The sequence below is a fragment of the Nuphar pumila genome, chromosome 8, assembly GCF_984573655.1.
Source record: "Nuphar pumila chromosome 8, dmNupPumi1.hap1.1, whole genome shotgun sequence".
NCBI classification, from domain to species: Eukaryota; Viridiplantae; Streptophyta; class Magnoliopsida; order Nymphaeales; family Nymphaeaceae; genus Nuphar; species Nuphar pumila.
This window is the reverse complement of record NC_143256.1, coordinates 113,831,954-113,846,025: the sequence shown is the minus strand read 5'-3', so window position 1 is coordinate 113,846,025 and position 14,072 is coordinate 113,831,954. Positions and strand designations below refer to the sequence as shown.

The following is a 14,072-nucleotide window of genomic DNA, read 5'->3' as shown; positions in this document are numbered from 1 at the left end:
TGTTCTGAAGATGATTGTGAAATGGAGCAACAATTTCTATTTATTGAGTTCTTTTTCCTTTATTTTCAGCTTCTTCAGAGGTTTGTCGTGAACTGGGAGAATCGCTCGAGAAGGTGGCTTCTTCGTCTTCTTCTTGTAGTGCTGAGAGATCAAGAGATATGATGAGATTACTCTCTCTCTTGAGCGTTTAAATTTCGCCGATGGATTGTTTTAATGAATAGGTTTTCTCAATTCTCGGGAAGTTACGGAATGCAGGATTTCTCTTTCTTGGCATATTCATTTGGAAAATAGGAAAATAACTGTGAAATTTGGTCGTTTCTCTGGTTACTTTTGTCTACTAAGAGTTCAAATGAAACTTTGTTTCCTTCTTTTTTTGTTTTTTTTCTAAAGAAGGAAAGAAGATGTATGTATCTATTGCTGTCGGCGTCAAATTTTGTTTTATTCTCGGCTGTTTTAATTTCTGATACTTATTCTGGCTTCCAATTGATTTTATAGATTTTTTATCCGGCTTCTTTTCTTTTCTGTCCTGGTGCAGGATGTCGAAATCTGGAGCACTAGATCTTGCTACAGGCATTGGAGGAAAGATGGATAGGAAGGAGGTGCTTTCGGCTGTCCATACGTATGTTGATGCATGATATAGTGGTTAACTCATAGGATGCTCTGATTGAATTCCGTATATGCACTTTTGAAGCTACTTTTCTTCTTACCTACCTATTAGATTGCTTGTAGTTGATGTCATGTTTTTTCTTTATCATTATTTTTTTACATATTTGCACAATGATAAATGCTCTTATAGTTTATACATTCAGTGAATATATATATATATAAGAGACTAGAATATGATTACTAACGTATGAACAGCAACTTTTATGAATTTTTTGTTCTTTTCTCTTAAATCTAACCGTACGAAAATGATCTACATACTTGGTTTTATAAGGACCAGCTCTTGAATCATACAATTACGATGCATAGACCAGATTTTCTCAAAGCTATAAAATCAACTACTCATAATCATCAAGCATTCAGAAATCATATTTTTTTTTATGGGAAATACACTATCCAACCATTGATTCCTAACAAATTCACCACGCCGAATACCTCTACACGGTTGGATTTGCAAAAAAGGGTTGGAAATATCCATATTATATATATATATATATATATATATATATATATATAATGATGAGAAAGCCTCATTGAAGCAAGGAAAACCTGTAATGGGGCCATTAATTACCACCCTGTCAACTTATGTGGTCTAACTTCTAAAAGCTAAAAACACCCCTGCACCAACATGGTTTGTTCCTAATCATCATCTCAAGGCCCATCCCGTTGGCCACATCAACGACCCCACGAGGGTATGTACATTCTGTATATTTTGGTAATGGCACTTAATGAACGAAGTGACAGAATTTGAAAGTTTTGGCTGTGATATGGACATGGAGTATTGTTTCGTTTAAAAGAAGTTTATACACACACACCTGCTATTATATAAATGAGTGACTGGCACCACCGTATTTAATAAATAAGCGGTCCATCCTAGGGGTGTAACTGGGTTGGGTATACCCGTCCGGACCAATATTGGTGGACCCGTGGGTTTGAGGTGGGTTCAAAATATAGATCTGTAGCGAAAATGGGTTGGGTTTTGGGTATTATAAATGAACACTCTAACCCAAATGTACCTGACCTGACTATGTACTCAGATCCAAATGGTTCTCCATATTTTAAAACCGAACCCGGCCCATTTATGCACCCAAACCTTTGTACCCGAACTGATTATACACCCGAACCTGAACCAATCCATACCCAACCCGATTATATACTTACATGAACGGATTTGTACCCAAACCCACTTCATAACCGATCCATCTAAAAGTTTCTAAGGTAAATATTATATATTCAAATAAATTGATAAACTTTAATTAATAATCTAAACTTTCATTCATTTTTTCATATACTTTCTATTGCCCTTTAATTTGGCATGAAATATGTGGGTTGAAGTGAATCCCGGAGTAATACTGGAGAACTCATTGAATTTGATACATTTTGAATATGATATATGCATGTTATATTCATATTTTGACATTACTTAGAATAGTTATTAATCTTATATTTTATTAGCATGTAATTTCCTTAATAAACAGTTGATTCTATTAATATACAAATATTTTATTAGTGTGTAACTAGGTCTAGAATTACAGATCATATCAAGATCCGAGCTAAAACCTGAACCTGTTAAGACCCGAACCCGTTAACCTATATGGGTCTACTTCTTTCAGTCATACCCAGACCCGAACTTGCCCCCAATCAAAATGAGTCTACTAAAGACCCCAACTTAATATACCCAACATGGATGTACCCGACCCCATGTATACTCAAACCCGTTAACCCATATAGGTTCACAGTTTTTAGCTGTACCTGAACCCGAATTAGATTGGGTTAGGTTTGGTCTTACTTTTAGACCTGATTTAGAATCGGGTCTGATAAGACCCAACCCAAAACCAACCCCCGGTTACACCCCTAGCCCGTCCTAACGGACGGGTAAAAATAAGGTGAAATATACGGATGGTTAACGGAAAAGCTTCCAATAAATATCTGACAAGTTTTTTCTTCTTTGACCAGCTGTTTGGTTAACGTAAAAAATTAAATTGTTAGTAGTAAGTATGGTTAAGAAAGATTTTTCTTTGTAGAGGTCCTCAACATCATAAGCTTTAGACTCATGTTGTTTCTTTAGGCTAATCGATATTAACGTGACATTGAAGTTATTTTCATATTCTGGTCCCTTTTATCTTGTGCCTTGTTCTTGATTTTGGAGCCGTTCACCATAAAAAAATCAAAAATTAAAAAGAACTTTTTGTGTAGCGGTTTGTTGTAGATGAGATCTGTAGGTTGTTTCACCTAAGAAAGAAATCTGAGAAAAAAAAAAGCTAGTGGTTTTATTGTTATTACTCACGCAAGTATGATGAAACATCAGCAAACCTATTTAACAGGGGCGTAGCTAGGGGGGGCAGGACTGGGCTGTAGCTCAGTCCTGCCTCCCGAAACAGTTAATTTTTTTTTTTTTTTTAAAGCCCAGTCCTAGCCCAGCCCTGATTCCATATAAAATAGATTTTTATCCATTTTTGTAGCCCATCTCAGTCCTAGCCCAGCCCTGACTGCAGCAAATAGTTTGATTTGTCCACATGAAATAGATTTTTATTAATAATTGTAGTCATTTTTTATTTTATTTAAAAAAAATTTTTTTGGGGGCGCTGCCCCCGAAACCCCGACTATGGCACAAATTTTTTTTTTTTTGCTACACCCCTGCTATTTAAGAATATGAGTGTCAAAGGTTCGGTTTTGGTTCGGACCCAGGTGAAATTAGATTTGGATTCGATTTTGGGTATGGTCTTGGATCTGGACTCAGGTCTAATCAGAATCACTATAAGAGAAACCATACCCGGACTCGATAAGAACCAAACCCAGACCATACCTGGTAAAATGATATTTTTATCAATTATACATTGAAAATTTGTGGGTCTTAATCGAAACTCAGATTGAGCCCAGACCAGATAAAATAATACCCTGATCCAAGTATCAATCGGACGGGTCAGAACCTGGGTCTTAATCAGGTCTTCTTATTTATCACAGTACCCAGACACTATAGGGTTTAGTCCTGGTCGGATCCTGGTAAACCTGAACCCAGTTGACACCCTAGCCAATTAAACTATACAAAAACTGTACCCAACAACTACGCCTTCGTCCCAAAACAATTTGGGTCGGCGATATGAACCAAAAAAGAAAATCATTCTGGGTCTTCCACATGAATCCTTCTCCTCCAATCATTTCTTTCCAATGCCATGTCCTCGGTGAGGTTCAAAGCATTCATATTCTTTCCTATCACCTCCATCCATGTCTTCCCCTCGGTGAGGTTCAAAGCATTCATATCCTTTCCTATCACCTCCATCCATGTCTTCCTAGGCCTACCCGACCTCTTTTGACTAATATATTTTCCCATTTCTCCATCCTTCTAACTGAAGCATCATTAGGCCTTCGCCGAATATGTCCAAACCACCGTAAACGATTCTCTCTCATCTTATTTTCAATGGGTGCAACGCCTACCTTCTTACGTATCTCCTCGTTCCGAATCTTATCTTTTATTGTATTTCCACACATCCATCTCAGCATACAAAATACAAAGCAGTGTGCCAGTAAAGACCCGCACTTGACCCCTTCACTCTCGTGGTCTAACAGTACTACATAGTCGTATTCTATAACCAGAGGTAAAGACTCTTGCTTAGATACTGAACACAATGATATATTATTATTAATAATTTTTTTTCAAGTGTTATCCAAAGAAGAAAATTTAAATTTTTCATAAGCATCAGATACTGGTCTCTAGTAGTTGATATTCTGTTTGTCATGCTCATATTGTAGATTTCACTGTTAATTTTTTCTTGTATTTATTTCTCTTGTTTATTTGCACTATGCAAATAATCTGCATATTTATAGCCTTGTTTACATAATTTGACCTTTTGTTCTTGTGATATATTAGATATGAGAAATATCATGCTTCTTTTGGAGGTGAAGAGGAGGACAGAAAATCTAATTATGAAGAATTGGTAATATTTCTGTTTAAACCAAAAAAAAATGTCTATAGATTTGGTATTTCCTTCCCTTTTATTTTTAATTCCTTTTTTTTATGCTTTTAGTTTTTTTCATTATTATATTTTTTAGTGATTAAGCTATTGACCACTAAAAGCCATAGTTCTTACAACAGCACTTGCATTTCTGATTTGTGAATTTTCTCAGGTTGTGAATTAATAGTATCCCAAACATTGAATGAGTTGGCCCAAGTTGATTTCCTTCTTTTGAAATTTTTATATTTTTTGTCATGTTCAGTTAGTTTGATAATCTATTTTAAGAAATAAATATCAAGAATTTCTGCTTGCTTCTACTTATTCCACTCCTGGGTATTGTATAGATACATACCAGTGTTACAAATCAAATGGATACACTTTCTTCAGCTAGTTTGCAATTTCAAGGAACGATATGTGCCATTGAGTATTGAATTATTTTCAAGTGCATGTCATCAAATATCTTTTTAAAACTTTGAAGTAATATCATTAAAATCTTATTGGACCTCAAAACATTGTCTATAAGTCAAATGGAGAAATAAGATTTGACCAGTTTGACTACACTAAAACTTGTTGAGCTGAGTTACAGAAAATTTTTGTGAGCCTGGATAAATGCCTACTTAATCACAATGTTAATGTGTCCGAGTTCTATCAAGCAACCAAGCCACCGATTAAATAATGGAAGGCAAAAGGAAAAGAAAAATGCAACTGGAGTTGATGGGGAACTAAATATTTTCTTTTTCAGGTACTGTCTTTGGTGGATCAACAAAACTGTAGATTTGACTTGATTTTAGACTTTTTTTCCAAGGGAATTGGTGTAATTAAATGTTAATAGGAACCTTTCTGATTTCATATGGGGTGATTTTCACTTATCTAATTTAATATTGGTAACAGTTAACTAGAGAATTTCAGTATCACACCATAATATATGCAACAACAAAAAGCAAAAAACTTTTTTTTTCACAAAAGATGTGGAAACCACCATCGAGATCGAGGACCTAGTCTCGTATGGCTAAGTCTGTGGTACTTACAGTCATTGTCCCGACGGTGTAAACCCGTGGTACACCCCATGTCCCTTGGGGGCCGACAAGCTGTGACTGAGCAAGGGCTTATCCCTTGCCTTGAATAATGTCAGGGGCTGATGCTCATGGGAATGGAACCCTGACCACCCACCAAATGGCAAGGCCCCCTCCACTTGCCAAACCCTTTGGAGCTAACAAAAAGCTAAAACTTGAAATATATTAATGTTTAGATTGCTTAATCGACATTTAGTTTATACCAAGGTTACCATATTAGGAAGTGGAAGTGGGAAATGATACAGGAAAGCAAGAAGCGATGCATTTTAACATGTATAGGAAGCGGGAAGTGAGGAATAATATATATATATATATATATATATATATATATATATATATATATATATATATATATATATATATATATATATATATATATATATATATAAAAATTGAATGGGAATCAAAATGACACACAAATAAAAACTAAAATAAAAGTGACTAATATTAAACTTCAATGATTTTTTAGTGTAAAAATTAAATTTTTAACAAAATCTAAAAATGATGACTACCAATTTAGAGAACGTACGTGGAAGTGAGTCGGAAAAGTGAGAAAACACATAAAAAATATGAAAAGTTAAGAAAACATATAAGAAGAATAGATGAAACGTGTGGAAAGCATAGGAAAAGCCTGAGAGAATCAAGGTTCTCATCAGGATAGTTTTGTGCTAAATTTGTTCATTTTTTGAATCTTAATCAGCATTTCGCTTAACATATAAGCACCTTTTTCTGTTGCAATTTGCATTTGATGTGTTTTTCTCGTTCATGTACCAGGTGAAGATATATTTTGATCTTACAACATGCTTCTCTGAATTTGCTTGGGGAGAGTCCTTTCATTTTGCTGCCAGGTTCGCAATCCTACTTTTCTTACATTGATCAATACGCTTTTGCTAAGTTCATATGTGCATGCATTCACTTTTCTTGAGTACAACAGCACATGTAAGAGGATTCTTGCAGAAAACAGCAGATTTAACTTTTTGTTTTTAGTTGCCCATATCTTTGTGTTCAATGTTTTGTTTAACAGACCTGCAACTCTTGCATTTTGCAGGTGGAAAGGAGAATCTTTTCGGGAAAGTATAAAGCGTCATGAACACTTTCTTGCTTTACAACTTCGTTTAGAACCCGGAATGAAGGTGCATCTAGAAAAGATTTGTTCAGTAACCATTGGCAAGTTCCTCCTATTTGTCTATGTAGTTGGTGGTCTGGAAGTGAAATGTGTTTTGGATGCAGGTGTTAGATGTTGGTTGTGGTATTGGAGGACCACTTCGAGAAATTGCTAGATTCAGGTATTTTCAATGCATAACTCTATTTTAGGTATCAGAAGTCTTCTTCTTAGTATTATGTATTCATGATGATCGATGATTCTATTTGGATTTATACACATTTAACTTAAAGTTCATGACATAAAAATGTTTTACCACGACAGTAACCCATGTGGTCAATAGGGTCCTGTGCCTGGCTGATGGTCGATGGTCCAATCGGTTGGGGCATGTATGACTCGATGGTTGAGTACTCAACCTGGAGTTTTACCTCATACGAAGGTGGGCCCATCTAGGTGAGGGTTTTCCTTCGTCATCAAAAAGAAAAACTTAGAGAAAAGCATAGTTAGAATTTAATTTTGTTGGTGTATGGAACTAGGGCATTGGTGAATAATAAGAGGAAATTATTCCTTCTCTTGTTTTTTAGTGTGGTGTAGCCAAAGAATTCCCCGAAGTCTATACCACCACTTTATCCTTCATATTTTCTAGTAGATGGTGAATTACCTTCCAGCATGGAACTAACTATTTGGACATCATGGGTCTTGCTACAAATAGCCTTCGAAATAAAACTCTGAAATGTAGAAAATATTATATTTGCCCATTCTCAAAATTTTCAAATTTATTCAATTATTTTAGATGTTCATGACATTAAAATGTTTTATAGATTTCTTATTTTAGTACTTTTTATGTGTTAAATTTCTGGACTTCTTCATTGCATTGAAATTGTAGAGGTAAATTTTACTCATCTATGTTAGTTGTCTGTTGATATAATCCACAGAAAGAATATAAAAGGTTTATCTTTTTATTGCCATATTTGCAGTCATGTATATATTACGGGGTTGAACATCAGTGAATACCAGATATCAAGAGCAAATGTAAGCCTTCTTTCTTTTTTGGTCGCTTTGTGAGTTTGAACATATGGTTCTAGAGTTTGGTTTTGAAAATTTAATAAACATTTCAAGCTATTGCTTGATTGGGAATTGTACTGGAATAATTGTGTGCCTTTTTAAAGCTTGGTTTGAAGAGGTTAATGTGCATGTGCATGCATGCACACGCAAAAGAAGCAGAACATAGCAATATCTCAGAACATTATAGAAGAAGTGGCTTTTTTTGCAGAAAATTACATAATAACAAAAAATTGAAATGGATAAAATTGCATGATCACACACACACACACACACACACACACACACACACACAGATTCAGTGTATTTGAGATGTTAGACAGTCTGAAACCAATGGTATCTTATGCATCTGACAAGAATATGTTGTTTTGGGAAAATGTAGTAACCTTGTATTGAGAAAAAGTTCTTTATATGCACTTGCAAGTTTCAGAGTTTCCAGTATGCTATTTCTTTTTATACAAAAGACAGGACCCTATTATTTGACCTCGAAGCTTATTGTGCTAAGTTGCTCATGACAAAACAGGTGCTTAACCGTGTGAATGGAATGGACAAGCTTTGTAATCTTGTAAAGGTTTGTTTCCTTAAATATGGTTGCCATCTTTTCTTCTTCTCTTGCCAATATTTTATTTTCCTCTTTTTCTTTTATTTGTTGTTTTAGGGTTTATATTCTATTCTAGTAGTAATATAGTTTTGTATGCCCATGGAGTTTTACACAGCCCAGATGGTGACCGTAGGTACATCAGGCTAAGACCAGCGCTACCAGGAATCTGATCCTAGATGTGGTTTCTCCATTCAATTAACAACAAAAAATAGCATAATTTTTGCGCAGATCATGTTTGAGAGACGTGACATGAAAAATTATTAACTTCTCATGTTTTTTCCATAGGCTGACTTCATGAAAATGCCTTTTCCTGACAATACTTTTGATGCAATATATGCAATTGAAGCCACCTGCTATTCTCCAGATGCAGTATGTGTTCTAATGGCCTTGCTAGGCTTTTTTCTTTCTTTGTCCTTTAATATAATAGTGTAGATCACTGAATGTTGATTGATAAGATTCTCTAATTTAACTTGATGATATAATTTTGTGGAAACAGGGTAAATGCTATAAGGAGGTCTATAGAGTTTTAAAGCCCGGTCAGTGTTTTGCTGCATATGAGTTATGTATGACAAACTCCTACGATCCCAACAACCCTGAACACCAGAAAATAAAGGTGATGACCTGAAATGAAGTTATTCAGTGCATGCATTTTTTCATGCCCTATTGGTGATCATGCTTATGTTCTATATATCTATATCTATATATATATAATGTGACTGAAATGAGTAGCACTTGTATTTTCTAGAATGTGACTGAAATGGGATCCACTAAAGTTGTCTCCTAAAACCCCTAAAATTTTGAAGGGAAACATGGAGAATTACTACATAAGAAGCTTCAGGGTATTTGATGGCTAACCCATCTAGTTGAAGGCAGTTTGCACACTAAATTAACTGTTTCCCATTTTTTATTAATCATTTTTAAAAGCTATAATTATTTTCTTCTTTTCTGTAAATAATTCAATATCTTCTCAATGCATCATTGGCATCAGACTGGTTGTATGGATTATTTGCATTTAATCTAAAACCTACTGAAATATTGTAAACTTTTCGCAAGAACCATACATCTAATAGGAAAGATGATATTAATATTTGTTTAATTTGGTAAGGCCTAAGCACAAACAGAATGAGACATTCTTTTCTTTTCTTTTTCTTTCATGACAGGAGGATTTAGAGCTTGGTATTGGCCTTCCAGTTTTAAGAACAACTGGGCAGTGCCTGGATGCTTTGAAGCAGGTTGGCTTTGAGGTAACACTTCATGCTTCGTTGGCCTTATACTTTGTTGGCGTTTATTTTTTTCTTATATTTATGACATGAAGAAACTGCACCTGGCACAAAGACCTGGTCGCACTAGCTCAAGTAGACATATAAATGTCAGCATCAAACATAAAAACCTAGATACAATTGGTTCTTGGTTGACGTGCAGGTTTTGAGAGAGATGGATCTTGCATTGAGTTCTCCTGTTCCCTGGCATTCGACAATTGATTCGAGTATTTTTGCTATTGGTACCTTGCCTGTAGCAGCGCTCGGTCGTTTCATTACTAAGGCCATGGTACTAATATCTATTTTTACTTTTTTTGAAAACTAGTTGTTCTTTTCTTACTAACTTGGTTTGTTTATTTTCATTTAGTTTATCTGGAAATTTGATAACATGTGAAAATAGTCATCTATTTATGCAATAACTTTCACTAGATGGTAGACATACGATATACACTAGTGCCCACACGGAAGGTTTGAGCCCATTCAAGTAGGCAACTACTTGGACTTTGTGTTTAAGCTTGCATCAATATTTTATGTAGTGCAAGGACCTGTTTCTGGTACTTACATCCCTTAACTTGATCTCACTTGATATTTGGCAAAAGTCAGGAGTACGTAGTATGTAAAATGTGTTGCTAAAAATGGGATTGTGCTTGATTGGTTTTGATTAGACACCCAACTACAAAGACTGTTTGTGGTTCAACTCTTGATCTGTGCACATTGAGTACCAAGCTTAAGAAAAGTCCACGTGCTATTGGGATTAAGGGTGGACATCGGGTCGTGTCTGGCCGGCCCAATCCAGACCCTATTAGGGCCTGGCATTCTCGACACGAATTTCGGTCTGCCGAGATCCCGACTTTATTTATTTGAACTCAGGTATCAGGGCTTTACCCGAAACCCACCGAATAAGAAAATGGGTTGGGTCAGAGAAAAGTAACCCAAGAGCCCAAAAACCCAAGGTTGTATGTTTCAAGGACCCTTTATCCATAGGTTTAGGAAAGGTCTTTCCTTTTCTCCTTGATCAATATGGGACCAATACCAGAAACATACATTTTCAACGTTTGCTTAAAAGTCAAAAAGAATATCAATACTCCTTGTTTTGAGAAAGAGAATATGACTTTATATGAGAGAGATAAAGAGGACATTAATAGTAATGCACTTATTAAAGGTGGCTTTTACATTAAATACCTTAAAGAAGAACACTCATATGAATGGATTGAAGGAAGTTGAAGGCTCTCCATTAGCTATAAAAGGAATAGCCTTCTACTACTTTAACACATACACTCATTAAAATCCAAACGGGTTTATGTTGTGGATTTAATAAAACATGACCCATTATGTGATTCAATATTTAGTTTAATAGGTTCTATGAGAGTCCCACCGGGGCCTGGACCCAAGCTCGAGCTTGGCAATTTTCCTACAAGTTTCTCAAAAGGGGGCCGGAGCCTGTCCGGAGTTGGCCAGATACTTGAGAGCCTGCGGGCTTCCCAACCCGATATCCACCTAGTTGGGACTTTGGTGTCTTAACTTGGCCATATTTTATGACTTGGGCCCAACTACAAAAGAATAAGAGTTTTCTTTTCTTTCCAATTTTAGCAATGGTTAGTTAATATTGACCCATGTAACATGGGTACTTCTACCAACCTCTTGTATCCATGTCATATATATCCATACTCATACTTGGGTACATCAGGTATGGGTCAACTGAATCTTGGACTTTACTCAACTCATTCTATCTATTTGATAAAATGCATCATCTATCATAAAAAACCTAAAACTGTCATCTAGCATAGAACACCAAAAACTGTGATTTTTGGAGGGTCATAACTTTGACATTATGGAAAAAATGAATAGGATAATCCTCTCTCTCTCTCTCTCTCTCTCTCTCTCTCTCTCTCTCTCTCTATATATATATATATATATATATATATATATATATATATATATATATATATATATATATATATATATATATATATATATATATATATATATATATATATATATATATACACACACACACACCGAGTAGAAACCATATACTCGGTCGGGTACACACACACACACACACACACACACACACACACACATATATATATATATATATATATACATATACTCGACCCAAACTGATATTGGTAGACCCATGAGTTTGGGTCCGCTAAAAAATATACCCATATTGAAAATGGGTCAGGTCTTGGGTATTGTAAATGAAGGACCAAACCAGAATGGATCCAACCTGATTATGTATCTGGGCTCAAATTGTTCTCCATATTTTAAAACTGAACTGACCTGAACTGATTATACACCTGAATCCCCCCATACCCGAACCCACTTCACACTTGATCCATTTGAAAGTTTCTAATTGGTAAATATTATATCTTCAATTAAACATTTAAAGTTTTTGATAAGATTAGAATTAATATGCATTGCATTTTAGTAATCTAAACTTTACGTTTTTGCATATACTTCCTATTGCCCTTTTGGCATGGAAATTTCGGATCGAAGTGCATCCCAAAATAATACTTGAGAACTCATTGAATTTGATATAGTTTTTAATATGATATATCATTCTTTTTGTTTCAACCTAAAATGTTTGGCCAGTATGAATAAGGGTCCACAGTTTCTAGTTGTACCTGACCCCGAATTAGATTGTGTCGGGTTTGGGTCTTACTTTTAGACTCGATTCAGAATTGGGTCTGATAAGACTTGATCCAAACCCAAACTATCACATGATCCAGAACTTGTTTTCGACTAAAAAATGCTATGAGATCATATCTATAGGGTCTGATCAATAAAAAAATTAAAGAAATTTGAAAAATTAAATCTTCTATTTGGTGCACCTTATATATATATATATATATATATATATATATATATATATATATATATATATATATATATATATATATATATATATATATATATATATATATATATCACCGTACCCACATACCCGTTATTTTTTTGGCGAATGGATATATCAGCACAACCAAAGGCTTATGATTGTTTATCATCTATGAATCCAGATCAAGACTTTTGAATACGTAGGCTTGGCACCTAAAGGAAGTCAGCGTGTTGTTGCACTTCTTCAAAAGGCTAAGGAGGGTCTTCATGCAGCTTCAAGGTGAGTTATATCCATAATCATAACATAGAATTATAATCAACCTTCAGTTTATAATATCAAGTGAATTGTTTTTGTTTTTTCTTTTGCTTTGTACCAACATACTATGTTGCATGACCTATAGTTTCTTGCATGCGTGCATGCACATATGCACACAAGAAAACGCAAGGAGTGCAAAATAAACATATATAAAGACATGAAAGTTTGGCACTTTGCATGGACTGTCAGACATGAAAAAATAGCCATTTAGATTTCTAGTGGGCTCACATCTCATCAAGAGACACATGCATGCTCATTCAAGGGACGTTATGACAGTCCATTTAGTCATGAATCATAAATCATTGTAACGAAACTACATCCCTTGTTAACTATTATCTAAACATTTATTTCTTATCTTTTTCAGGAAAGAGCTCTTCACTCCTTTGTACTTCTTCCTGGTTCGGAAGCCCTTATCGCCCTCCTAAAAAGATGTGCATGCGGTTCGCCAAACTTTAGGCCAAATTTTATGGATGTGGTTGTAGCATTATTGTCTATGTTGAATTTCGTAATATGTGACATCCTGCAAGACAGTGTCATCCTTTCAGCATTTGTGTTTCTTTTTCTTTTGTTTTTGTTATTGTATTGCATTGAGTGATGTTTCAATGCAAGGACTTTATGTTTTTGTCTAAAAACTTGTCAACGTTTTAGTAATTTGTGGTGATCATAATTTTCAGTGTTTTGAATGGTAGTTGATGTTAAGTAATTGTTTCAAAATTATAGAAACTTAGTTGTGGTTGACATTTTTACACAGAATTTCAGTTCTCACATCTGATCATTGTAAAGAATCAAACACACAATTTCTCATATTTGATCATTGTAAAGAATCAAAGACACAATTTCTGAGAATGCACGCACTCAACATTTTTTTACGTGGTTCTTATATAGTGACCTATGTCCACGGAAAATACTCTCTCTCTCTCTCTCTCTCTCTCTCTCTCTCTCTCTCTCTCTCTCTCTACTTATGCATAGAGGAAGGAGGATAACTTTAATTAAATAACAAGAGAGATTTTATTTAAGTCACTCATTAGTATAATCCACCTTGGGAAGGACTCCACAATTCATAAGTTTCTTAGAGTCTATACAAGATTTATCTCCCTTATAGAGAGGAGTATCACCAGGTGTCCCACCTGGATCTGACATCTTCTGGTCATGAGTCTTCATATAAAGATATCTCCTGTTGAATATCCTTGTTTCTCTGAGAT

At 35.0% G+C, this 14,072-nt stretch overlaps 1 protein-coding gene across 1 annotated transcript; it reads left to right on the top strand.

The window, feature by feature from the left end:
* LOC149830283 (cycloartenol-C-24-methyltransferase-like) lies at window positions 1-13,537 on the top strand. Its single transcript, XM_090016417.1, has 14 exons — window positions 1-113; window positions 536-619; window positions 4,532-4,598; window positions 6,464-6,537; window positions 6,738-6,822; window positions 6,920-6,975; window positions 7,769-7,823; window positions 8,377-8,424; window positions 8,740-8,823; window positions 8,951-9,067; window positions 9,615-9,698; window positions 9,877-10,002; window positions 12,737-12,834; window positions 13,235-13,537. Exons 1-14 carry the CDS (start codon window positions 22-24, stop codon window positions 13,293-13,295), a joined length of 1,131 nt encoding a protein of 376 aa, XP_089872543.1. The 5' UTR covers window positions 1-21; the 3' UTR covers window positions 13,296-13,537.
* Window positions 13,538-14,072: the final 535 nt, after the last annotated feature.

What these genes read in the sequence shown, in the direction of transcription:
- LOC149830283 (XM_090016417.1), top strand. Translation starts at nt 22, where the DNA reads ATGGAGCAACAATTTCTATTTATTGAGTTCTTTTTCCTTTATTTTCAG. An exon ending in GTTTAGAACCCGGAATGAAG is followed by an intron (nt 6,823 to 6,919) that starts GTGCATCTAGAA and finishes TTTTGGATGCAG; the next exon opens with GTGTTAGATGTTGGTTGTGG. An exon ending in GTTTCATTACTAAGGCCATG is followed by an intron (nt 10,003 to 12,736) that starts GTACTAATATCT and finishes CTATGAATCCAG; the next exon opens with ATCAAGACTTTTGAATACGT.